Here is a 27,028-nt window from a genome sequence, read left to right as displayed (position 1 = left end):
CGCAAATTAAACAGCTATCAGGTGAACTGAAACACAATGTACAAAACTTCCTTATTTAAAATATAGTTTATTCTATTAAGTTGAAAATGAGGTCATCTTGGCCAAACATTTTACACACGGTACATAAAAAATATGCCATTAGAACAATTTACATTAAATGTAGTGCTATTATTATAGAAAGATGTCCTGAACTGTTTCAAAGACTAAGAGCTCTATTCAATCCGTATTGCAGAAGTTCAGCGTGACTGAAATTTAAACACAATGTTCGGAGACTGGATTTACAGTAACCGATGCATGTCCTAAGGCAACCCTAGCACACTGTTCTTTTAGAGGATGGCAGCTGAGGCTGCAGGCTTTTGTTCCAGCCCACCTCTTACACACCTGATTTAACTAATCAACTTTAATAGTGCTTGACTGGAGAAAATGCCTGCACACAGTGTCCTTATAGAAATGGAGTTTCTCCCTTGTACTTACTAACCATTCCGAGACAATCTGCATATTTTTCATTACAGGTCCATGAAAGTACAATCTATGCATTTTTCATAAGAAGCTCATAATTCTGCATTGCAAGAGGTATTTTGAGGTAGACCATGATACACAAGTCAAGCACTGCAAAAGTAAAAGGGTTAAGTTAGTAGACACATCGATCAAGAAGCTAAAGCAGATGATCCTTCTCTGCTGTGGAGATCCTGTCAGCATGACCACTGATGTGGATGCATCAAGCCAAGTGAGGGCAGTGTACAAACGTAGGTCCCCTACACACTCAGGTTGTACAACGCAAAATAGTTTCTATACAGAAATGTTTACACCACCATTGTGTGGCTATTTTTGCACAGAAAATCAGGTCTAACACGTGATAAGCGTTGGGACCAAAGTGCATTGAGTGACCGTGTTAGAGCGGAGATGGTTAGATTAGCCATGGTAGGTAGAGGGGCCTTCCCAGTCCTGCACGGTAGACTCTCTGCTGGCCAGCCTCTCCCTGCAGGGGGTCTGACCAGTCATTAAGCGCTTCAGCGTCTCTGAGGAGCCTGGCCTCATCCACGGCTCCGTGGCAACCGTATCCACGGAGCCCTGAGTGTGTGGGGTGCGAGGAGAAACCTGCGGAGACATATCTTCATCACCAGACAGGTCTGCTGGAAGAGAGAGACCGTAAACGGATATCATCAACCTAACAATGATTCATAGACAGATCTCCCAGGTAAGATGGCTGACAAATTGTTCCATTCCGGCACATTGGGGCACTGACAGCCTCAGTTTAATCTTCATACAACACCCACCTCTTCTGAGGCCATGGCGGCTCATAGCCAGCAGCCTCTTGGTCCTATGGTGGTTACGCTCTCTACCATGGTGCTGTGTGTTGAGACTGGCCTCTGACTGGCGGGAGTAGTTCTCTGGATGGCCAACAGGCTCTCTGGAGCTCCCCCGCTCCTAATCAAGCCAGAGCACAAGGTTTAATGATGGTAGAGGAATATAGCATTTTCAATGGAGAGCTGCCACTGGCCTCTATTTAAGAAGTGAGGATATATTCATGATGTATGGGTCAGGCGTTGTATGTATCAAGTGTCTCAGTGCCGATTTAGAAACCATTTAGCCTTTTAGATCATGATGAAAAAGATTACAAGACAAAGGGGACCTGATCCTAGATCAGCCCTCTGATGCTTGGAGAATACTGTCCCAGATATTAGAGACTGAACTTTGAGTTATAGAGGGTTCTTACATTGTGCAGGTCTGCCCTCTTGGCCAGCCTCCTCCTCTCCCTGGCTGAGAGCTGGGGCTTCTGTACAGGTGGGGGGGACACTGGGAAGGCTTCACCCATGGGATCTTGGGGCATACCACATGTAAATAGTTAGTGGTGTGCTTCTCAAGTCACTCCTTCCCTTACAACAACTGGTGTACATCCCAAATGGCTCCCTATTGTGTACTACTTTTGACCAGGTCCCATCGGCCTCTCCCATAGGGCTCTGGTCAAAAGTAGCACATTATTTAGGGAATACGGTGCCATTTGGGACGCAGCTTTAGTTGTGTGATTCTTAAGGCGCTCAATCCCATACTACACATGATAGTAGTGAACCACCAGAGGCTTTACCAATGAAGGCACTGTCAGACTCCAACAGGGAACCTCTCATAGGATCCCCCACTGCATTCCTCTGGGGAGAAGAGTGTACAGGCATTGCGTCACACACAGACAAGCATGTACTGTACAGCAAAGAGACCACTCTGTGGTTCAGGGCGATAGCTAAACAAACTGGCAAGTAGAAACTCACCAAATAATGGTTTTGTTGCTGGGGTGGTGACAAGTGAAAATAATCTGCAAAATAGAAAGACAAATTATTTCCAAGCCCTTAAAGTGCAAGTACTCCACCTGTAAATATCCTCATGTTAGTAAGTCCACTAGTTAGTGATAAAGCAGTGAACAGAGGTGAGCAATGAGTATTTAAGCCGTTAGGTTGATATTGAGTCTGTAGTCAGCGAGTGGAGTTTGATATTGAGAGTGTGTGTTACTGACCGGCGGCAGGTTTCCTCCTCAGGCTGTTGTTGATCCTGCGTAGCTCCTCCCTGTAGTCTGCCTGTCTCTGGATGTCCACACTCTGTCCATCCCTGTCGCTAGGGTGCTCACAGTAACCATGGCCTTCCACCTCTCTGGAGTCAACATCTGCAGTACAAACAAGGCTTCTCCACTCAATACACGCATGACAATACTGATCACCCGGGTCAAAAGTAGTGCACTAAAAAGGGAACAGGAAAACGAGTGCAGACACAGTCTTAGTTGCTGCATTTGTTTTTTGAGCATAGTGTGCTGTTAAAGGGCAAATCCACCACTTTTCAACCTCATTTTCATTATCTCCAGCACAATACCAGTGTAAACATGTGAAAACAGCACATTTCTACATTTTGTAGAAATAAAATTCAGATCAAAATATCCAATGACATCAAAAGTTACATTTTAAAAACAGTGATGTTCAAACACTAAGATTTGCAGTGCTGTGGGGAGCAATAAAAGATCCTCCTGGGATTAGAAACTCAGGTTTTGAAGTTTTGAAAATCACTTTTAATCCTACCCTGTGATGTGACAATACTTTTAAAAAAAATTGTAATTATGTTTCTTAACCACAGATCATAGAAATGCGCTGTTTTTACACATGTAGACTGGTTTCGTGCTGGAAATTATGAATAGAAGGTTGAAGTGTCAGAATTGCCCTTTTAAGACTTAACAATCAATGACCTGGATTACGTTCCACATGGCACTCCATTCCATACAGTGCGTTACTTTTAACCTGACCCCAAGAGTAGACCACTACATAGGGCATGGGTTCTCAAATGTTTTGGGCCGGGGACCCCTTTAGTGATAGCAAATTCAACAGGGACCCCTCATAACTCGAGTGATTTTAATAGCAAACAAATCATTTGACCCCGACTTTGGCAATGCATGGCCAGACGAACCAAGTCTCGGGCCCTGGGAAGGAACATTTTAAAGGCCCAACTCTTGTCATAGGAAAGAAAATGTTGCAATTTTCAAGCTAACTTCCTGCAATTCTACATGACTCTGTTTTGGTAAAAAAAAAGCTGAGGGATGGGCCTGGAGAAATGTAACCATTCTCAAATTCATAGACAGAGCTATGGATGCAAGGACAATCCATGATAACAAATGTATATTTTTATTGTTTTGAGGCTATACGGTGTTTGTTTACATTTACATTCTTTACAAACAGGGGATGTAAAACAAGCTCATATTTTGGATTCGATGGGATACAACAATTAAACCAAGCTCCTGAGGCATTTATAAAAGATATATTCTTCAAGAATCAATGGATATATATATATATATATATATATATATATATATATATATATATATATATATATATATATATATATACACACACACACAGTTGAAGTCGGAAGTTTACATACACCTTAGCCAAATACATTTAAACACAGTTTCACAATTCCTGACATTTAATCCTAGTAAAAATTCCCTGTCTTAGGTCAGTTAGGATCACCACTTTATTTTAAGAATGTGAAATAATAGTAGAGAGAATGATTTATTTCAGCTTTTATTTCTTTCATCACATTGCCAGTGGGTCAGAAGTTTACATACACTCAATTAGTATTTGGTAGCATTGCCTTTAAATTGTTAACTTGGGTCAAATGTTTCAGGTAGCCTTCCACAAGCTTCCCACAATAAGTTGGGTGAATTTTGGCCCATTCCGCCTGACAGAGCTGGTGTAACTGAGTCAGGTTTGTAGGCCTCCTTGCTCGCACACACTTCAGTTCTGCCCACAAATGTTCTATAGGATTGAGGTCAGGGCTTTGTGATGGCCACTCCAATACTTTGACTTTGTTGTCCTTAAGCCATTTTCCACAACTTTGGAAGTATGCTTGGGGTCATTTTTATGCTTGGGGTCCATTTGCAAGACCCATTTGCGACCAAGCTTTAACTTCCTGACTGATGTCTTGAGATGTTGCTTCAATATATCCACATAATTTTCTTTCCTCATGATGCCATCTATTTTGTGAAGTACACCAGTTCCTCCTGCAGCAAAGCACCCCCACAACATGATGCTGCCACCCCTGTGCTTCACGGTTGGGATGGTGTTCTTCGGCTTGCAAGCCTCACTCTTTTTTCTCCAAACAACGATGGTCATTATGGCCAAACGGTTCTATTATTGTTTCATCAAACCAGAGGACATTTATCCAAAAAGTACGACCTCTGTCCCCATGTGCAGTTGCAAACCGTAGTCTGGCTTTTTATTGCGGTTTTGGAGCAGTGGCTTCTTCCTTGCTGAGCGGCCTTTCAGGTTATGCCAATATAGGACTCGTTTTACTGTGGATATAGATACTTTTGTACCTGTTTCCTCCAGCATCTTCACAAGGTCCTTTGCTGTTGTTCTGGGATTGATTTGCAATTTTCGTACCAAAGTACATTCATCTTGAGGAGACAGAACGCGTCTCCTTCCTGACCGGTATGACGGCTGCATGGTCCCATGGGGTTTATACTTGCGTACTATAGTTTGTACAGATTGTCACGAACCGGCTCAAAGTGCGTAACAAACAAGGAGACAACGTGGAGATAAGGAATAACAAAATATATTTATTTAACTAAAGTAAAACTAAATATAATTAACAATGGTGTGTGTAGTCAGTAGTGTAAGTGAGTGGTTGCGTGCATAAATGTGATAATGAGGTGTGTTGAAAATTGCCGCCACATCCAAAATCTGTGTCTGCATTGAGAAAGTCTCCTCAATGAATGGGGAAGAGGTGCATTTATCCTGGGACACAGATTAGAGAAACAGTTTGGCAGACAGAGTTGGAGGGTCGTCACAAGATGAACGTGGTACCTTCAGGCGTTTGGAAATTGCTCTCAGGGATGAACCAGACTTCCCATGACGTCAAGCAAAGAGGCACTGAGTTTGAAGCTAGGCCTTGAAATACATCCACAGGTAAACCTCCAATTGATTCAAATGATGTCAATTAGCCTATGAGAAGCTTCTAAAGCCATGACATAATTTTCTGGAATTTTCCAAGCTGTTTAAAAGGCACAGTCAACTTAGTGTATGTAAACCTCTGACCCCCTGGAATTGTGATACAGTGAATTATAAGTAGTGAATTATAAATGAAATAATCTGTCTAACAATTGTTGGAAAAATTACTTGTCATGCACAAAGTAGACGTCCTAACTGACTTACCAAAACTATAGTTTGTTAACAAGAAATTTGTGGAGTGGTTGAAAAACAAGTTTTAATGACTCCAACCTAAGTGTATGTGAACTTCTGACTTCAACTGTATATAATATTATTTTCATACCGAAAATGGATGTAGCAACTAAGGATTCTAGCTTTTAATTACAACACAAAACATTTTGTGGAATACAAATAGTGTTCAAATGTATAATTGGTAGAGCACTGAGGATATATATATATATTTTTTTTTTAAATATATATTTTGAGATCTGGCCACAGACCCCACTTTGACAACCCCTGACATAAGGAATAGGGTGCCATTTGGGACAGGCCCATTATTAAAACAGTCACTGTATATCTTTACCTCTGTATCTGAACTGCAGCGAGTCGTGGATCCTGTGCAGGTTGTTGGGCTCTGTGTTCCTGGAGGAGGGTCTCCTGACGGGGGCCTGCAGCCGCAGTCTGGCCATGTCAAACACATCCACCTGGGGCTGCTCCCTGTCCCTGTGTCTGGACACCAGCACACAGTCACATCGTTCAGCGTGTACACACTGCACTGGGGCTAACATATAGCCTAGACCAGGGGTCGACAAAAGGTAGTTTTGTTTTTTTTGGCCCACAAACATTTTTGAGTTAATAAAAAATGGCGGTCATACCACAGACTCTCAATAGGATTGAGGTCTGGGCTTTGACTTGACCATTCCAAGACATTTAAATGTTTCCCCTTAAACCACTTGAGTGTTGCTTTAGCCATATGCTTAGGGTCATTGTCCTGCTGGAAGGTGAACTTCCGTCCCAGTCTCAAATCTCTGGAAGACTGAAACAGGTTTCCCTCAAGAATATCCCTGTATTTAGCACCATCTATCATTCCTTCAATTCTGACCAGTTTCCCAGTCCCTGCCTGCCATGCTGTCCCACAGCATGATGCTGCCACCCCCATGCTTCACTGTGGGGATGGTGTTCTAAGGCGATGAGAGATGTTGGATTTGCGCCAGACATAGCGTTTTCCTTGATGGCCAAAAAGCTCAATTTTAGTCACATCTGACCAGAGTCTCCCACATGCCTTTTGGCGAACACCAAATGTGTTTGCAAACTTTTTCTTTAAGCAATGGCTTTTTCCTGACTACTCTTCCGTAAAGCCCAGCTCTGTGGAGTGTAAGGCTTAAAGTGGTCCTATGGACAGATGCTGTGGAGCTTTGCAGCTCCTTCAGGGTTATCTTTGGTCTCTTTGTTGCCTCTGATTAATGCCCTCCTTGCCTGGTCCGTGAGATGTGGTGGGCGGCCCTCTCTTGGCAGGTTTGTTGTGGTGCCATATTATTTCTATTTTTTTAATAATGGATTTAATGGTGCTCTGTGGAATGTTCAATGTTGCAGATATTTTCTTACAACCCAACCTTGATCTGTACTTCACAACTTTGTCCCTGACCTGTTTGGAGAGCTCCTTGGTCTTCATGGTGCCACTTGATTGATGGTGCCCCTTGCTTCAGAACAGGTGTATAGATCATATGACACTTAGCTTGCACACAGGTGGACTTTATTTAACTAATTATGTGAATTCTGAATGTAATTGGTTGCACCAGATCTTATTTAGGGTCTTCATAGCAATGGTGGTGAATACATATGCACGCACCACATTTCTGTTTTTCATTAATAATTTTTTGAAACAAGTAATTTTTTCATTTCACTTCACCAATTTGCACTATTTTGTGTATGTCAATTACATGAAATCCAACCAAAAATCCATTTAAAATTACAGGTTGTAATGCAACAAAATAGGAAAAATGCCAAGGGGGATGAATACTTTTGCAAGGCACTGTATCTGTGACCAACAGTATGTATTCCCAGTCATGTGAAATCCATAGATTAGGGCCCAATTCATTTATTTAAATTGACAAATTTCCATATGTAACTCAGTAAAAAAAGTTATTATTTCGCGGATGACAGACGTTTAGGGAACGGGGAGAAAGTGCACTAACTCAACAAAAAAATTGAATGATTTTCTGTGCAAAATTTCCATATGACATCAGTTTGACTGGTTAAGTAAATAGAAATCTGGGGAAACGACCCAACATGTTTCTGATAAAATGTCAGTTCGGCTTGCACTATTCACTTTTATGATGCTGATAAAGACATCATGTCTACAGACAGTATCTAACAGAGCATTCTTATTCTCTCAAGATGCTGAAAGATTCATCATTTCTCCACTGCTGTTCCAGAGTCAAAATGTTGCCTTAATTTGGTGTAGAACTTTACTGCAAGAAATGCTTAATTCTACATGCACTAATATTAAGGCTATGTGAGAGGTTATAGACCTACAGTCAGTGTCCAGATTTCAGTTTCCATTTAACCCATCTGAACAGTAGGCTACAGTCCCAGTCTTGTGACTGTTTCTCAAACATTACTTTTCTGACCCTCCCTTCTTATTTATTTTCAACTCTGCATTTCGCAGCTTTTCTCTTATTGAATTAAACTCCGACATTGTTATTTTTGCCTCCAGGATTGATGTTAACTTTTTCTGCGCGTTCCCAAAAGCTTTTGGCGATTGGTGTGTAGGCTATTTGGCACGTGTACAGTTAGGCCCTAAAGCTCTCCGGATATAAATTGCACAAGAACTATACATTTATTGATTTATGGTATTGTTTTCTGTTTTCAACCCACCCACCCTTCATCTACATAATATTTAATTAGTCTACACCTGTCAGTCCCATGGATATAACTGTGGGGACAGTGGGTTATGAGTCAAACCATGCATCACTAACTCACAGCACTACACACGACCAACAGTGGAGGGCATCACCTCACCAGTCTTACCTGTCACTCATAGGAGAGTCCAGCTCCTCCCACTCTGACTGCAGTAGCTGGCCCTCCAGTCGTTTCTGCTCGCTACGCAGCTGTCTACGCAGCTCGGACAGCTCGCTGATCACACCCCGCTGGTCCTCTGGCACAGACACACACGTCAGCATCACAGACGTTGAGATAAAATTTAGTTTCTACCTGCTGTGTACTGTATTATAGTGTGAGGCAGTGTTACCGGCGGCTCTCAGCTGGTTCCTGCGAGCTGGGACTGGGGGGGACTGGAGGCCTGACAGAGAGCGCTCCTACAGGGGGAAGAGAGGGAGGAAGACAATATCCAGTCGTTGTGCTCCACTGATACTTCCTCAGTCAAACTATTTCTCTCCATGGTGGTGTGGAAGAGGACATGCTGTGTGCTCTGGAAGTCACTCACAGACAGGGGGACAGTAGTAATGCGATGGCTGTCCATGGACGGAGGTCTGGGGCTGTACTGGGGAGCCTGATGCCTCTTTTGGAGGGTGGGAATGGGGGGAGACGGCTCCCTTGGTACCTTCAGACAGACAACCACATGAATGTCCTCACTTATCTCATATGAATCTCTCAGGGCCTGCTTCCTAACTAAAAAGCACTTTCAATAGAAATTGTTCATTGAGCATCCTTTTTAATCCAGGACTAGGCTTAATGTCTGAACAGTAAACCTCCCCTCAATGCTCAGAGGGTCAAACAGAGAGCCTTCCATCGAGCTCACCTCCTGTAGGCGTGCCCATCTCTCCTTCTCATACTGCTTCCTCAGGGCAGAGTTCTCCTTCTCCTCTGCCTCTTTCTTTGTCCTCTCCACCTCTTTCTTTCGCTCCTCAGCCAGACGGATCAGCTCATCATTCTTGGCTTTTTGCTGGAGGAAAAAACTTTGCTAAGTCCCCTGAGTGAGTGAGTTACAATAAAGATTTGCTGAACTGAATGACTCATGTCAAACGATAGCATTCAGGTGATAGACATGTTACTTGTAGTAGTAGATGAGTATTGCAGTGTAATCTAATGCTACAGCTCCCTTAGTGAACCCAAGCCCTGGTCCAGTTAATACTGACCTCCATCTCCTTGCGTTTCTTCCTGTCCTGTTCTTCTTCATACTCTCTCTGGATGTGCTCCCTCTGCTCAGCCAGCCTCTTCTCCTCCTTCTCCTCCTCCAGCCTCTGGCACTCTCGCTCCTCTGCTTCCTTCCTCCGCTTCTCCTCAATCTTAGGCAGCAGGACAGACAACCAGGGTCATCAGTGAGACAGTCTGTATGCGTGTATCCAATCAGATATCAAAGCTGTGTATATGGTTAACCAAATCATCAATGCGCATCAGTACAAGATTGAGTTTAAGCTCAGGAATAAGCTTTTTTTTATTTTTAAATGTGACTTCTGATCAAGTTTAGGAGAAGGTTTATGTCTGGGGATAATATGAAAATGCTACTCTAGCCATCACAGTACTGATGTGTAACATCCAGTACCTGTTGTTTGAGGTAAGCCTTGTACTTTTCCTGTTCATGGAGCTGCTGTGGTGTGGGCAGGTTCCCAAAAATACTGCCTCTGGCAAACGAAGGGGCCTGAGCAAAACCTGTGTAGAGAAACCCACCAGACAAAACAACATAGTAGCTGAACATGACAGTGACTTGGACAGGATGGTGAAGCTGTAATCGCTCATGGACGGACTACGTAAACATAAATGATACCGTAGGTCTGTCTTGATACAAATGGGATGCGAGACATGATGAGCAGCATTAGTTCCGGTGCTTAGGTTTTTCGTCACTGGTTATTTGGACAAATCACGATTTCACAGGTGTTAGCATCTGTTGACTTTCCGAAGCAGAGGGCTAATAGACTTTCTCGTAACTTGCAGAGAGGGTGGAGCTCTTCATTCCGGTTCCGATTCTCACTCTTAACATGCATCGAGCATCTGACCAATTACACAAGACTTTAGTTCTGGATTAACCAAGATTACTGAGGGTGCCACTACCACTTTGGGTTGTTTCCCAAATGGCAGCCTAGACTCAGGCCCATAGGGCTTTAGTGTACTACTTTTGACCATGAAGGGAATAGGGTACCTTGTGGGATGCAGATTTCCTCTCGGTCCTTAGAATCACATCAATGTGAAAACCACTATCTACCTGAGACTCTGTGGGTGGAGGGAGGTCTAGTGTCCTCTCGGGGCACTGCATTGGTGGCTCTTGCACTCTTCTGCCATGTCTCAGGGTTGATGTAGGCCTCCTCATTATGCTTGTGCATCTGGTGCAGATCGGCTGGTAACACAATTCACACGATTATGATTAGCAATATCCTTTACAAAGATTAAAAAACATTACACAATGGCCTTTCTCTGCTATCAGTCTCCAAAACATATGAACTGAAACAAAGTTTAGAGAATGTGGACCATAGTGTGGAGGAAGGGAAATAACAGGGATATGGTGGAAATTACAATATTGTTATAATGTTGTTATTGCATCAAATGGTCATTTTATGCAACAAAATAAGGGGTTGTTAGAATGCTCATCTGTGTGTGTTCTACCGAGGATGGACCTCTGGGTGATACCGCATTCCAGAGCATGAGTAAATGTTTCTGTTCTATAACATACCCGGGGGAGATGGCTCCAGTATGGAGTTGGGGGGCCAGACCCTGGTCTCTACACGAAGAGGACAGTCTTTCCAGCAGATACTGTCTGCTGTGAATTATAAGTATCTTTCATACAAATCTTAACCTTGTGACCCACTCCATATATCTGTTGTGTGTCATGTAGACTGAAGGAGGTTGGACTTTGCTATAAAATGCTGTGGCTCAAACCAGCAGGTTGAGTTCTCAGTGATCACCTCCAGGGGTGATTACCGACCAGCTCCATTACTGCACTAATTAAATAATACAGTTTGATTGTTTTGAAAAAATCAAAGTCTCTCCTTTTGATTACAATAATTCCACCACAGGAACATACTGATGAGGTTGCCCCTGCTGTCTCTGAGAGGGGCTCCTCCTCCTCCTCTCCCCCAGGGGTCGTGGTTCTTCATGTCTGCCTCCAGCTTGGCCTCGTAGCGATCTGTCTCCTCCCTGTCCAGCCTCCGCCGCTCTCGTCTCTCCTGGATCTGTAGTCAGGTTAGGACGGAACACTGATCAGAATACCAAATAAGATATTTGTCTATTCATAACGCATAACGAATCATCACCAGTCACAGAGGGCAATGGAAGAGGCTGGAGTGCAATGGTATATTGCTGTTGGAATGTCTAAACATATTCAGTTAAATACTTTTTATAACACTTGTAATATTCTATATCAAGCTACAACTCATCTGTTACCTGGCAAAAAATCTGACTCCTCCCTTTCCTGGGGTCTCCCTGCCAAAATAGCACACTCTGTGACAAAACGCATGGAGACGAAAGATTCTGCTGACTTCCACAATCACATTCTCAATGTACCTGTTGTCTTAGTGCCTCCTTGTAACGTAACACACTCTCTTTAGATGGCTTGACCTGCTCTGCAGGGAATACTCCAATCCCTGAACCCATGGTAGCAGCATCACTGGTAGGTCTGCTGAACAAGAGACAATGTTAATTCACTCATGTATTCCTTCTGTTCATTACTATAAAAAGCAGATCAATTTGAAATGTTCAATACTATGCAAAAAGGTATGGGAAACAGGAGACACAATTGATGTGGTTTGTCACTTTTCATGCCTTACGTAATGAATGTCAATGTATCACTGTGAAAAATATCTTCATACAGCCACTAGGAGGCAAGAGAGCGAGACAGCTCAGAGCTGTCCAGACAAGTGCAGACTGCAGCAGTGACTCAGCAGGGAGGGAACAACTCTGACCAGACCCGTGCAGACTGCAGCAGTGACTCAGCAGGGAGTCAACACTCCTGTCTGTCCAGATGGCCAGTGGGCATGACCGTCTCATAACAGAACACTAGCCATCGATAGGGGGAATAGCTCTGTTTGTTCCTTTTGAGGTGCCCCCAACTGGTGAATAGGGGATACACTCATTGTAGGTGTTGAAGAGAGAGTCCCGATTCTCTAACCTTCACCAGAAGTGGGCACTTGTTCACTTCCCCATATTCCTCACAGCAGTCCATTCCTTTTCAATCAATGAGGGAGAGTGTACAAGTGCACACTTCAGGAGAACGGTAGATAATCAGAATGTAGCCTAGGTGTTGAAGGGAAGAGAAAGGATGAGATTGGTACAACACATACTGTGGAGGGGGCTCTGGATTGCTGCTCCCATTGTAATGGCTGTGTTGACCCATCTGGCTGGGGTGAGGCCCTGCAGGAGGAAGGCTGATGTAGGACATGGGCTGCACCCCTCCTGTCAGCGGGATCTGACCATCTAACATAGAAACACAGAACACTCATTATGCTGGATCAGAGAACACATGTATTATATGCCAAAATGTGCACACTACTTAGTGTGAAGTGATGCATTGGTTATGCATACTAAATAGTATGCTAGTATGGACATTGGGACATAGTAAATTGTTTTCACTCCAGCAAACATCCATTCATTTTTTTGTAAGTGTATTGTAACATGGAACACTTTTCATGTGTTAATATAGACTAAAAGCTAAGGACCCTGGAACTAAACACCTCCCTCTGCAACTGGATTCTGGACTTCCTGACGGGTCACCCCCAGGTGGAAAGGGAAGGTAACAACGCATCCGCCACGCTGATCCTCAACACGGGGGCTCCTCGGGTGTGTGCTCAGTCCCCTCCTGTACTCCCTGTTCACTCATGACTGCATGCCAAGGCACGACTCCAACACCCTCGTTAAGTTTTCCGATGACAACAGTGGTAGGACTGATCACCAACAGCGACGAGACAGCCTATAGTGAGGTCAGCGACCTGGCTGTGTGGTGCCAGGACAACAACCTCTCCCTCAACATGATCAAGACAAAGGAGATGATTGTGGACTACAGGAAAAGGAGGACCGAGCACGCCCCCATTCTCATCGACGGGGCTGCAGTGGAGCAGGTTGAAAGCTTCAAGTTCCTTGGTGTCCACATCACCAACAAACTAACATGGTCCAAGCACACCAAGACAGTCGTGAAAAGGGCACGACAAAACATATTCCCCCTCAGTAGACTGAAAAGATTTGCCATGGGTCCTCAGATCCTCAAAAGGTTCTACAGCTGCACCATCGAGCGCAATACTGGTTGTATTATTGCCTGGTATCACAACTGCTCGGCCTCAAACCGCAAGGCACTAGTGCGTACGGCCCAGTACATCACTGGAGCAAAGCTTCCTGCCATCCAGGACCTGTATACCAGGCAGTGTCAGAGGAAGGCCCTAAAAATTGTCAAAGACTCAAGCCACCCGAGTCATAGACTGTTCTCTCTGCTACCACACGGCAAGCAATACCGGAGTGCCAAGTCTAGGTTCAAGAGGCTTCTAAACAGTTTCTACCCCCAAGCCATAAGACTTCTGAACATCTAATCAAATGACTAACAACACTATTTGCATTAACCCCCCCCCTCTTTTACACTGCTGCTATTCTGTTTATTATCTATCCATCGTCACTAACTCTACCTACATGTACAGCTCAATTACCTCGACACCGGTGCCCCCGCACATTGACTCTGTACTGGTACCCCCTGTATATAGCCTCGCTTTTGTTATTTTACTGCTGCTCTTTAATTATTTGTTACTTTTATATATATTTTTTTTTGTATTTTTCTTACAAGCCCATAACCAACAATGCAGTTAAGTACTTCACTGTTGTATTCGGCATGTGACAAATAAAATTTGATATATAATAGACTGGTAGGTAGGTGGTGCTTACAGTAGGCCAGGTTAGGGTCCAGTGGGTTCCTTGCACCATAGTAGAGATGGGCCTCATCATAGGGACTTCTATATGCATCTGCCAATGTGGATGGTGGATGAGGAAGGAAACCTGCCATCCTGAAACTCAAAATCATACGGCAATGTTAAATTGTCAGACAAAAATAATGTAGTGAATTTATCAGATTGAAAACACACCTGGTCTATTCAAAATGGCACCCTTTTTCCTATATAGTGCACCACTTTTGACTGGAGCCCGCCCGGGTGCCATTTGGGACGCAGACCAGGATTACTGTCATAGCAACCTAGGTGGCAGGTAGCCTAGTGGTTTGAGCGTTGGGACAGTAAGTGAAAGGTTGCTGGTTCGAATACCTGACAAGGTGAAACATTTGTCGATCTGCCTTTGAGCAAGGCACTTAACCCTAATTTGCTACAGAGGTGCCATACTACTATGGCTGACCCTGTAAAACAACATTTCACTGAACCTTTCCATTGTAACGTTATGTGACAATCTTTTTTTTGTTTTACCTGGGAGTGTCCTTGCTCCTGTGAATGGCCTGGCTATAAGGGGAGGTGCCTCCACTGTTGAGGCCCAGGGTGTGGCTGTAGTCCAGCAGGGGGGACTGGAAGGCCACGCAGGGCTGCTCAGGGGGAAGCCTCTCTCTGTTTTCCTCACTGGGTCTCCCATTCAACTCATCCCCTGGTAGGTCCACAGCTTGGCCTGGTGGGTACCAGCTGTCTTTTCTCTTTCTGGCATGGTCATCACTATTCACTGCTCCAAACTGTTTGATCCGATCTGCTTTTTCCTCCATGTCAGTTGTCCCTGTCACAGCAACTCTGAGCTCTAAATCCTTCTCCCTAATACGACAAAGGACATAACACACAGCTCATATGAGTTATCCATATCTGTGTTTGAAAACCTTATTGTCTATCTTAGTGCGATGGGCTACATGATGTACATAGACGCATTTTAGCAGCATTGTGGTCGGAGGTAGATTTGTTTAAGCTGCATTTACACAGGCAGCCCAATTCTGATCATTTTGAATCTTATTTATTTTACTCCATATATGAACAACAACTTACAGATGCACACAAACAACTTATTTTACCTTTAACTAGGCAAGTCAGTTAAGAACATTTCATCTTGCAACTTTTCGGTTACTAGTCCAACGCTCTAACCACTAGGCTACCCTGCCGCCCAATGACTTCATCTCATCTGCCCAGACAGGCATGCTCACAACCCCGTCCCTAGTGCCTGCATTATTTTCCATTTGGCCTTAAAATGTTTTTCTTGTCGCCCATACTATTTCAATAATTATTGGCAAAAGATCTGATTTGTCAAAATATCAGAATTGGGTTGCCTGTGTAAAGGCAGCCTTATAATGAAATCTACCTCAGACTACAAAGCTGCTCAAATGTAGCCCATCTCACAAAGATGGAAAATGTAAGGGTTTGTTCTTCATTGGACAGCAGGATCAAACGCAGATATTGACACCCACCTCTTCTTATTCCTTTGCTGTTCAGCTATCTGCTCCTGCAGCTCATGCCTGTACCTCTCCTTCCTTCCCTGCAAGGCAGCAGCTGCATCTGCAGCCCCTGTCAGACATGCCATGTCACCACATTTGAGGAATATAATCAAATGTTCAATTCGTCCCAAAAAAACCACAGCAGTTAATCTTAGTAATGAACTTCAGAACAGAGTGGGTCTTACCAATCATAAGCCCGGTAACGAATTCAACCTCGTCCTTCTTGGTAGAGGATCTGGATCTTCCACTGCGTCTCATCCCTGCTGGTACCTGCAGCCTGGCATATAGGAAGTCAATCAGCACTCACAGTACACTCATCATACCTCACAGACGATTATCTCTCGGTATTCTTCAATGTTTGTTTAGTGAGCGAGTGGTGGAATTGTGTGAGTGAAGTTTTGAGTGCAGAGGGTAACTAAATGCTTAAGGTCCACTATTGGTTTGTCTGATTTCAGGCCAGCTTGGGATTTAATTTGATCTTATTGTACGAGCGGAATCTAAATCAACAAGCCATGATCCAGCTACAGTGTGACATCAGACCTTTCATCTGTCCTTTTCCATCCAATGTCCTTAAAATTGAAACCAAAAAATGTGTTTTATCCAGATTAAAGTTGATATTTTGTCTACTGTTTACATAGAGAAAATGCACTGCATTATAAAATCCATAACAAAAAGAGAGACATGGCAATCCAACCATGTTCACTTGTCCAAATTGGTTTTAGCACAATCCTTTGGAAGTTAAAGTTATCAAAATTATAGTTATAGTGATTTAGTACAACTTGACGTACTTGGGTTTGGGGGTTGGAGAGGATGTCCCCCGGCTTGCCTCCAAATAATCCTCATCAGGAACAACAGACCCGTTAGTCTCCTTCCTGTCTGCATATTGACTACTCTCTGTGTAGTCAGGCAGTTCAGCACCTCTGTCCCTAAGCCTTGATATGTCCCTGGGCAAAAAAGAGGAAGACAATGAACAATACTTTTTCAAAACATAGACATAAAAATATACTGCAAATACCATGTCAGTAGGAATAGTTAACCAATTACATAGCTAAAAACTGAAACCATTAAAGGTAAGTGTAACATCATTAACAAGTTGGGCCAACAGGGAATGGGTGGAGGGAGGGGATAGAATGTAATTTGTTTTAATATTTTCATATAGTATATTTTTGTGCCTTTTTTCTTTGTTTGCTGTTCAGGTAAGAAAAAGCGGTATTTTTGTAATTACACATGACAAGAATTGCACGACAATGGCACCGTGACTAGGAACATGGACGTGTACAAACAGACTGCCTATGACCTCCATAAATCAAGAGGCAAATCGACAGTACAGGGACAAAGTGGATTCGCAATTCAACGGCTCAGACACAAGATATACGTGGAAGGGGCTCCAGACAATCACGAATTATAAAATGGAAAGCTAACCACATGGAAGACACTGACGCCTCACTCCCAGACAAGCTAAACACCTTCTTCGCCCGCTTGGAGGAAAACATTGAGCCGCTGACACGGGCCCCCGCTGCTCACGAGAACTGTCTGCTCTCCTTCGCCGTGGTCATTTAAGCGTGTTAACCCTCGCATGGCTGCCGGCCCAGACAGCATCCAAAACACTGCCTTATCCCACCTGGACAAGAGAAATACCTATCTAAGAATGCTTTTCATTGACTACAGCTCAGCCTTCAACACCATAGTGCGCTCCAAGCTCATCACTAAGCTCAGGACCCTGGGTCTGAACCCCGACCCTATGCAACTGGGACCGGGATTTCCTGACGGGCCGACCCCAAGTGGGGTCAGAGGGGCCCCACAAGGGGAGCGTGCTCAGCCCTCTCCTGTACTCCCTGTTAACTCATGACTGAGTGGCCACGCACGTCTCCAAATCAATCATCAAGTTTGTTGACAACACAATAGTGGTAAACCTGATTAACAACAACAACGAGACAGCCTTCAGGGAGGAGATGAGAGCCCTGGCTGAGTGGTGCCAGGAAAATAACCTCTCCCTCAATGTCAACAAACAGGAGCTGAACGTGGACTACAGGAGACAGCAGAGAGCACATCCCCATCGGCAGGCTGCAGTGGAGTTCCTCGGTGTGCACATCACTGACAACCTGAAATGGTCCCTTGACACAGTGTGTAGAAGGTGCCACATCACCTCTTCAACCTCAGGAGGCTGAAGAGGTTCGGCTTGGCCCCCAAGACCCTCAAACTTCTACAGACGCACCATTGAGAGCATCCTGTCGTGCTGTATCACTGCCTGGTACGGCAATTGCAACATCCGCAACCACAGGGCCCTCCAGAGGGTGGTGGTGCGGTCAGCCCAATGAATCATCGGGGGCACACTTCCTGCCCTCCAGGACATCTACAGCACCCGGTGTCATAGGAAGGCCAAGAAGATCATCAAGGACCCCAGCCCCATTCACCCCGCTACCATCTAGGAGGTGGAGACGGTACAAGTGCATCAAAGCTGGGACAGAGCGACTGATGAACAGCTACTATCTCAAGGCCATCAGACTGTTAAACAGTCACCACTAGCTGGCCTCCGCCCAGTACCCTGCCCTGAACCTTAGAGACTGCTGCTGTATGTACATAGTCATTGAACACTGGTCACTTTAATGTTTACATACGGTTTTATCCACTTTATCTATATATTGTATTCTAGTCATGTCTCATCCTATACAACTACTGCTGTAATCCCCACATACAGGTAATTGTAAGGTCCCTCAGTCAAACAGTGCATCTCAAGCACAGATTCAACCACAACAACCAGGGAGGTTTTCCAATGCCTTGCAAAGATGGGCACCTACTCACATTGAAAATCCCTTTGACCATAGTGAATTTCTTAATTACACTTTGGATGATGTATCCATACAACCAAGTCACTACAACGATAAGTGTGTTTTTCCTAACTCAGTTGACGGAGAGGAAGGAAACCACTCAGGGATTTCACCATGAGGCCAATGGTGATTTTAAACCAGTTACAGAGTTAAATGGCTGTGATAGGAGATAACTGACGATGCATCAACAATATTGTGGTTACGCAATACTGACCTAAATAACAGAGTGAAAAGAAGGAAGCCTATACAGAATACAAATATTCCAAAACATGCATCTTGTTTGCAATAAGGCACAAAAACTGCAAAAAATGTGGCAAAGAAATGTACTTTATGTCCTGAATACAAAGCATTATGTTTGGGGCACTTCCAATAGAACACATCACTGAGTGCAACCCTTCATATTTTAAAACATGGTGGTGGCTGCATCATGTTATGGGTATGCTCTTCATCGGCAAGGGAGTTTTTGGGGGGACAAAAAGAAAAGGAAAAGAGCTAAGCACAGGCGAAGTCCTAGTGGAAAACCTGGTTCAGTCTGCTTTCCAACAGACACTAGGAGACAAATCCACTTTCATCAGGACAATAACCTAAAACACAAGGCCAATTATACACTGGAGTTACTTACCAAGACAACATTGAATGTTCCTTAGTGGCCTAGTTACAGTTTTGATTTAAATCACTTGAAGATCTATGGCTGTCTAGCAATAATCAACAACCAACTTGACAGAGCTTGAAGAATTTTAAAAAGGGGAAAATATTGTGCAATGCAGGTTTGCAAAGCACTTAAGAGACTTGCCCAGAAAGACTCTCAGCTGTAATCAATGCCAATGGTGATTCTAAGATGTATGGACTCTGGGTTGAATAATTATCTAATAACATATGTTTTATTTCTATTAATAAATAAAAAGTAAATTTTTCTTCCACTTTGACATTGAAGTATTTTGTGTTGATTTTTGACACTTTTTTTTTTACAATTAAATCTATTTTAATCCAACTTTGTAACCACACAATTAAGAAAGTCAAGTGTGTGAATACTTTGAAGGTACTGTATATATATTCTGGTCTCTGACATTGCTTGCTCTGATATGAATTAATTAATTTAAACTTTTTGGATTAGTTGTGTATTGTTTTGTATTGCTAGGTATTACTGCTCTGTTGGAGCTAGAAAGCATAAGCATTTCGCTACACAGGTGATAAAATCTGCAAATCTGGGTACGCGACCAATAAATATTGATTTGTTTTGACCTTATGTCCAAAAATATTTTATTTGAATCACATAGGAAGTGTTTTTTTAAAAATACCTTAAGTCTGTTTTGTAGTGTCTTCTTTGCCACGTCCTCTCTTCTCTCTCTAGCCTAGTCTGCCTTGGTCTCCTTCTCATCATCAGATCCAGCTCTTCCTCTGTGAGGTCTGTCTCAGAGTCAAAGTCCACTCTCACCAACCTGGCCCTCTCTGGGAAGCAGCAGCTCATCCTCAGGCCACAGGCCCTCCATCCTCCTGCCCTCCACTAGGCAGCGTCCTCCCCTGTGCAGTCCCCTCCTTCCTTCTGTCAGCGTGGCTGCGTCTCTCATGGAGGGGGCCTGCTTGTGGTGCACCGGGGGTTGGGGGCTGCAGTGGACAACAGGTATTTCTGGAGGAGCTCTGAGAGAAGCAAGCTGCTCCTGTGTGTATGAGGGGGAAAGGACAGCTTAAAAATGATCGACTTTTCGTTCCAAGCACACTTTCTACTTGCAGAAGATAGAGTTCAGCACGTTCTCTTAAGACATGTTTAAGATGACCTGACATCTAAAGTTCGTTCTCTCTCTCTCTCAATGAACTCTAAGCGGCTTCAGTTGACTGAGCATGGTATAAAATAGGCTATATGCAGAACTGTCTAGGTTACCTTAGCAGCTCTCCTCTCACCAATGGGAAGGGATGGGTCTGGTTCTGCAGCATTGAGATGTTTTTTCTATAATTAAGGAACAAAATTGGCCAAATCAGCCCATATCAGAGATTGTAAAAAATATATATATTTAGTATAAAAAGTATTTGGAAGATAACTGCACTGACTCCTTGCATCCACAACATTCCAGTAAATCTTGTGGCCCATGCATGGATACAGGTTACAAAGTAGTAAAAACTATATAACTTTTGTCATTGGTAATATTATTACCTGAGCCATGTAGCGTCTGTAGTCCAGACGGAGCTCTTGCTGTAACTTCTGTTTCTTCCTCTCATAGTCTTCACCCAAAGGTAAACTTAGACAACAATTCTCCTCTGAAAAACAGGATGGCATACATGAAATAAGACCTCCCAACAGCCAGGATTTAAATCTACCACAACGTGCTTACAAATTGGGTTTATAACTTCAAATCTATACTGTACCCTTCCCTTGTTCTGTGGCTGACTTAAATGTTCGGATATTTGTGAATGTGGGGTCATGGGCCTTGTAGTCTTTTTTCTGTTGATCAGTAAATACGTCACAGGTCAGAAAATTGCAATAATTTGTTCAGCTGTCACCAAACACATAAAGTAGCATGCATTGCACTCATGTCCAAGTCCAACATTTTCAGTATTCTAGCACCACAGTAAAAGGAGCATTGAAACACACCCTTATTTCAAGGTAAGGTGGATCCTGTTCCAAGCTGGCTTTATCCTCTGCCACTCTGTCCTTCTGTTGCTGGATGAATTTCTCAAGTTCATCATCCATCTCCATTTATAATACAGGCTCACTGAAAACGACAGTGACAAAATGTCAAATGTATAAATACAGCTCAACTGTACTACGTACACACAGTATAAGGTTATCTAGCTAGTAAACAGACACTTTAATGTTTCTGTGAAATGGTTCAAATAGAGATGATGTTGACGTTTGCAAGAAAGGTCTTGAATTGTAAACATTTGGGCGCTACTGGTAGCTAACTGGCTACGTTATCGTACAGTAGTAGTAGCAGCTAGGTAACGTTAGCTAGGTAGCTAGCATGACTGTAACTAAACCATCTACGTATGCTGTTGTAATTTCCTCTAATCATCTCATTGACAAAATGTAGCAATGACCCACTGTCTCTTTAATTTCCGTTGTCAAGCAACCACTGAACACAAAATCATGTTTTAGCGAGAGACATGTGGTCGTACTTCGTAACTCTTGCGTTAATAGAAAATAGAAAGTCCAGTCAGCGGTGCCGTTGATTGGTGTTTATTCTGACTATAGACAGAAGGAAGCGCATAAAAAAAACACACATTAGGGCCAGGCACTGGTTTTAGCTAACTAGCATTTAAACCCTAGCTAGCTAGCTAACAAGCAAACTGACGTTAACGTTACACGCAAACATGAATACTTTTACACGAGAAAGCGAATATGCCAGATTCTTATTATAAACTCAATTAGCTAGCTAACGGAAGTTAGTTGGCCAGCTAACCTGTTTGCTAGCTCACGCTACAACGACAAATGAATGCAAGTCAGGCGTTGACTGGAAAACTGTTGCTGAGTTGGTTTCCTAACACGCCAAGTGAAATATTAAAATGGCATAAACAATACTCACCATTTGAGCAACCAAGTTAGCTAGCGAACTTGCTAACATTTGCTACTCAGGTAGCTAAAGCTACAAGGCAACAGCTGCCAAATGGCAACAGCAAAGATTATGGATATACTGACAAGATACACGTTTCTCCGCCCTAACAATAGAGCCCCACAGTACGAGTCATAATCAAATGTTCCCTCTAACATGAGCAAATGTCAGGTCTTGAACCTTGTGAAATTGCTGTGCAATTTCCGGCGAGCGTTTACTGTACCCGTTTTAATATACTGTTCTAACAGTGGCCAATCAGGCTACTGTGGCTAACTGATCATAATGTAGGCCTACCAGAGGGGCCTAGCATAAAAAAACAATGAAGAAAATGCATCACATAACATTTTAAAATGGAAATAGCAGTTATATCATTCAGTATACAGTATCAACCAGTGTGTGGTGTTCAATGTAGGCCTAAATTCGACGTGGCTTTCCGTCCAACATCTCAGACCCTATCAAATCATCACAAAATAATAATGCATGTTCAACCGTTTCCTCTACCACTCATCCATTACACATTCCAGTACCATGTTAACCTATTAATTTCAAATATTAATTAAATCCCATATGCCCTAATCACATCCTACACAACATCCTCCCTTCTGTTCCCATGACATGACACTATCTCCCGTACAGATTTATGTGTACTATATAACACATTTCTGCCCTTACTACTTTCATCCCATTGTCTCTGCCAGCAACCTAACCCATTTTTACAAATCAATGTTTTAATTTCCCCTCTATCCAACTACACCTTTTGTCTTGTTTTGCCCACTGTACAAAATAATAAAATGCAGTACTACAGGATATTTCCTAACGTAGCTCTTTATTAGCTAGCTATAACTGGCATGTTCGGTATCGCCAACCAGGATCAAACTGCCTATGACTTTACCTTTTGGGTGATCTTAACCGATCATAGCACAATATGATATGGCGGTAAAATTTATCCAATTACAATTCAGTGTGTTTACACATATGAATATTACACCTTTATATCCACAAAATTATTTTTCACTGCTCTTTTTGCTATTATATCTACTATATAATTTCCATAAACACCTGTATGAGCCAGAATCCAACAGTACTGCATTTCAATAGCATTTCAATGTAACCCCAACAACATCATCATCATTATTATTATTTCTAACCATAAATCCTCATGTTCTGACTTTCACACAAGCAGTTGAGGGAACATTGGTCATATAAGTCAAACAAGGAAATGGTTCCAATCGTTTTTTCCACCATTAATTTTTCCCATGGGGGATTTTAGAAACACTTAAAATATGGGCTGTGTTTCTTGTAAGCTTACCCTGGTGTGACGTTTTGATAACTGTAGATCTCTCTCTAGGACAAGGTTACTTGTATCAATAGAGTCACCTGTATTTACCTAATAGCTAATGTGGCTATCATAAAGAACTACAAATGCCATGATGACCTGGACGAGACTGACAAATTGAGGCAAAGGTAAGACTCTGGATAACTAAAGGTCCTCAATGATGTCCCCATTGCCCTTGATTCCAAGCAATGTTGTGATGCTATTTTTATTGACTTGGACAAAGCTTTTGATACTTTAGACCATTCCATTCTTTTGGGCCGGCTAAGGAGTATTGGTGTCTCTGAGGGGTCTTTGGCCTGGTTTGCTAACTTTCTCTCTCAAAGAGTGCTGTCTCAGCCACTGCCTGTCACCAAGGGAGTACCCCAAGACTCAATCCTAGGCCCCACACTCTTCTCAATTTACATCAACAACATAGCTCAGGCAGTAAGAAGCTCTCTCATCCATTTATATGCAAATGATACAGTGTCATACTCAGCTGGCCCCTCCCCAGATGTTGTGTTAAATGCTCTACAACAAGCTTTATCTAACCTTAACCTTGTTGTGAACACCTCCAAAACAAAGGTAATGTGGTTTGGTAAGAAGAATGCTCCTCTCCCCACAGGTGTGATTACTACCTCTGAGGGTTTAGAGCCTGAGGTAATCATCTCATACAAGTACTTGGGAGTATGGCTAGACAGTGCACTGTCCTTCTCTCAGCACATATTCAAGCTGCAGGCTAAATTAAATCTAGACTTGGTTTCCTCTATTGTACTCGCTCCTCTTTCACCCCAGCTGCCAAACTAACCCTGATTCAGATGACCATCCTACCCATGCTAGATTACGGAGATATAATTTATAGATCGGCAGGTAAGGGTGCTCTCGAGTGGCTAGATGTTCTTTACCATTCGGCCATCAGATTTGGCACCAATGCTCCTTATAGGACACACCACTGCACTCTATACTACTCTGTAAACTGGTCATCTCTGTATACCCGTAGCAATATATAGCAGTATACCCCTTAGGCCTCACTCCCCCCTATCTGAGATACAGTTGAAGTCAGAAGTTTACATACACCTTAGCCAAATACATTTAAACTCAGTTTTTCACAATTCCTGACATTTAATCCTAGTAAAAATTCCCTGTCTTAGGTCAGTTAGGATCACCACTTTATTTTAAGAATGTGAAATGTCAGAATAATAGTAGCGAGAATGATTTATTTCAGCTTATATTTCTTTCATCACATTCCCAGTGGGTCAGAAGTTTACATACACTCAATTAGTATTTAGTAGCATTGCCTTTAAATTGTTGGGTGAAACGTTTCGGGTAGCCTTCCACAAGCTTCCCACAATAAGTTTAGTGAATTTTGGCCCATTCCTCCTGACAGAGCTGGAGTAACTGAGTCAGGTTTGTTGGCCTCCTTGCTCGCACACGCTTGTTCAGTTCTGCCCACACATTGTCTATGGGATTGAGGTCAGGGCTTTGTGATGGCCACTCCAATACCTTGGCTTTGTTGTCCTTAAGCCACTTTGCCACAACTTTGGAAGTATGTTTGTGGTCATTGTCCATTTGGAAGGCCCATTTTTCTGACCAAGCTTTATCTTCCTGACTGATGTCTTGAGATGTTGATTCAATATATCCACATAATTTTCCTTCCTCTTGATGCCATCTATTTTGTGAAGTGCACCAGTCCCTCCTGCAGCAAAACACATGATGCTGCCACCCATGGCTTCACGGTTGAGATGGTGTTCTTCGGCTTGCAAGCCTCCCCCTTTTCCTTCAACATAACAATTGTCATTACGGCCAAGCAGTTCTAATTTTGTTTCATCAGACTAGAGGACATTTCTCCAAAAAGTACAATCTTTGTCCCAATGTGCAGTTGCAAACCGTAGTCTGGCTTTTTTATGGCGGTTTTGGAGCAGTGGCTTTTTCTTGCTGAGCCGACTTTCAGTTTATGTCAATATAGGACTCATTTTACTGTGGATATAGTTACTTTGTACCTGTTTCCTCCAGCATATTCACAAGGTTCTTTGCTGTTGTTCTGGGATTGATTTGCACTTTTTGCACCAAAGTACGTCCATCTCTAGGAGACAGAATGTGTCTCCTTCCTGAGTGGTATGACAACTGCATGGTCCCATGGTGTTTATACTTGCGTTCTATTGTTTGTACAGATGAATGTGGTACCTTCAGATGTTTGGAAATTGCTCCCAAGGATGAACCACACTTGTGGAGGTCTACAATTTATTTCTGAGGTCTTAGCTGATTTCTTTTGATTTTCCCATGATGTCAAGCGAAGAGGCACTGAGTTTGAAGGTAGGCAAATAATCTGTCTGTATACAATTGTTAGAAAAATTACTTGTGTCATGCACACAGTAGATGTCCTAACCGACTTGCTAAAACAATAGTTTGTTCATTAACAATACATTTGTGGAGTTGTTGAAAAACAAGTTTTAATGAGTCCAACCTAAGTGTATGTAAACTTCTGATTAAACTGTATCCACTGCAGCCCTCATCCTCCACATACAACACCCGTTCTTCCAGTTACATTCTGGTAAAGGTCCTCAAAGCACATACATCCCTGCATCGCTCCTCTTTTCAGTTCGCTGCAGCTAGCGACTGGAACGAGCTGCAACAACCACTCACATTTGATAGTTTTATATCAATCTCTTCATTCAAAAACTCTATCATTGACACTCTTACTGACAGTTGTGGCTGCTTTGTGTGATGTATTGTTGTCTACCTTCTTGCCCTTTGTGCTGTTGTCTGTGCCCAATAATGTTTGTACCATGTTTTGTGCTGCTACCATGTTGTGTTGCTGCCATGCTATGTTGTTGTCTTAGGTCTCTCTTTATGTAGTGTTGTGTTGACTCTCTTGTTGTGGTATGTGTTTTGTCCTATTCATTTATTTATTATTTTACCTTTATAAAAAAATATATATATACACTGCTCAAAAAAATAAAGGGAACACTTAAACAACACGATGTAACTCCAAGTCAATCACACTTCTGTGAAATCAAACTGTCCACTTAGGAAGAAACACTGATTGACAATACATTTCACATTCTGTTGTGCAAATGGAATAGACAACAGGTGGAAATGATAGGCAATTAGCAAGACACTCCCAATAAAGGAGTGGTTCTGCAGGTGATAACCACAGACCACTTCTCAGTTCCTATGCTTCCTGGCTAATGTTTTGGTGACTTTTGAATGCTGGCGGTGCTTTCACTCTAGTGGTAGCATGAGACGGAGTCTACAACCCACACAAGTGGCTCAGGTAGTGCAGCTCATCCAGGATGGCACATCAATGCGAGCTGTGGCAAGAAGGTTTGCTGTGTCTGTCAGCGTAGTGTCCAGAACATGGAGGCGCTACCAGGAGACAGGCCAATACATCAGGAGACGTGGAGGGCAACAACCCAGCAGCAGGACCGCTACCTCCGCCTTTATGCAAGGAGGAGCACTGCCAGAGCCCTGAAAAATGACCTCCAGCAGGCCACAAATGTGCATGTGTCTGCTCAAACGGTCAGAAACAGACTCCATGAGGG

General features: G+C 43.0%; 1 protein-coding gene across 11 annotated transcripts; it reads right to left on the bottom strand.

Annotated features, from left to right (window-relative positions):
- Positions 1–50: 50 nt before the first annotated feature.
- LOC109871552 (centrosome and spindle pole-associated protein 1) lies at positions 51–22,460 on the bottom strand. 11 transcript variants are annotated; one of them, XM_031806524.1, is made up of 29 exons: positions 22,148–22,448; positions 21,217–21,337; positions 20,991–21,066; positions 20,779–20,882; positions 20,509–20,574; positions 19,928–20,287; positions 16,590–16,745; positions 15,987–16,078; positions 15,775–15,871; positions 14,804–15,133; positions 14,277–14,401; positions 12,695–12,827; positions 11,919–12,033; positions 11,799–11,837; positions 11,440–11,587; positions 10,624–10,755; positions 9,967–10,073; positions 9,560–9,709; positions 9,223–9,366; positions 8,908–9,024; positions 8,713–8,779; positions 8,493–8,619; positions 6,046–6,191; positions 2,507–2,653; positions 2,265–2,308; positions 2,087–2,147; positions 1,718–1,821; positions 1,278–1,428; positions 51–1,133 (listed from the first exon to the last, which is right to left on the bottom strand). In XM_031806524.1, exons 6-29 carry the CDS (start codon positions 20,095–20,097, stop codon positions 913–915), a joined length of 3,123 nt encoding a protein of 1,040 aa, XP_031662384.1. In that variant the 5' UTR covers positions 20,098–20,287; positions 20,509–20,574; positions 20,779–20,882; positions 20,991–21,066; positions 21,217–21,337; positions 22,148–22,448; the 3' UTR covers positions 51–912. The 11 variants fall into 11 exon arrangements, with proteins under 11 accessions (XP_031662384.1, XP_031662385.1, XP_031662381.1 ...); XM_031806525.1 differs by having other exon boundaries at positions 51–1,130; XM_031806521.1 differs by having other exon boundaries at positions 51–1,130; positions 2,087–2,308; positions 14,277–14,395; positions 22,148–22,460.
- Positions 22,461–27,028: the final 4,568 nt, after the last annotated feature.

This window comes from Oncorhynchus kisutch, linkage group LG27 (assembly GCF_002021735.2).
Source record: "Oncorhynchus kisutch isolate 150728-3 linkage group LG27, Okis_V2, whole genome shotgun sequence".
Lineage (NCBI taxonomy): Eukaryota > Metazoa > Chordata > Actinopteri > Salmoniformes > Salmonidae > Oncorhynchus > Oncorhynchus kisutch.
This window is presented reverse-complemented; position numbering and strand designations above follow the sequence as displayed.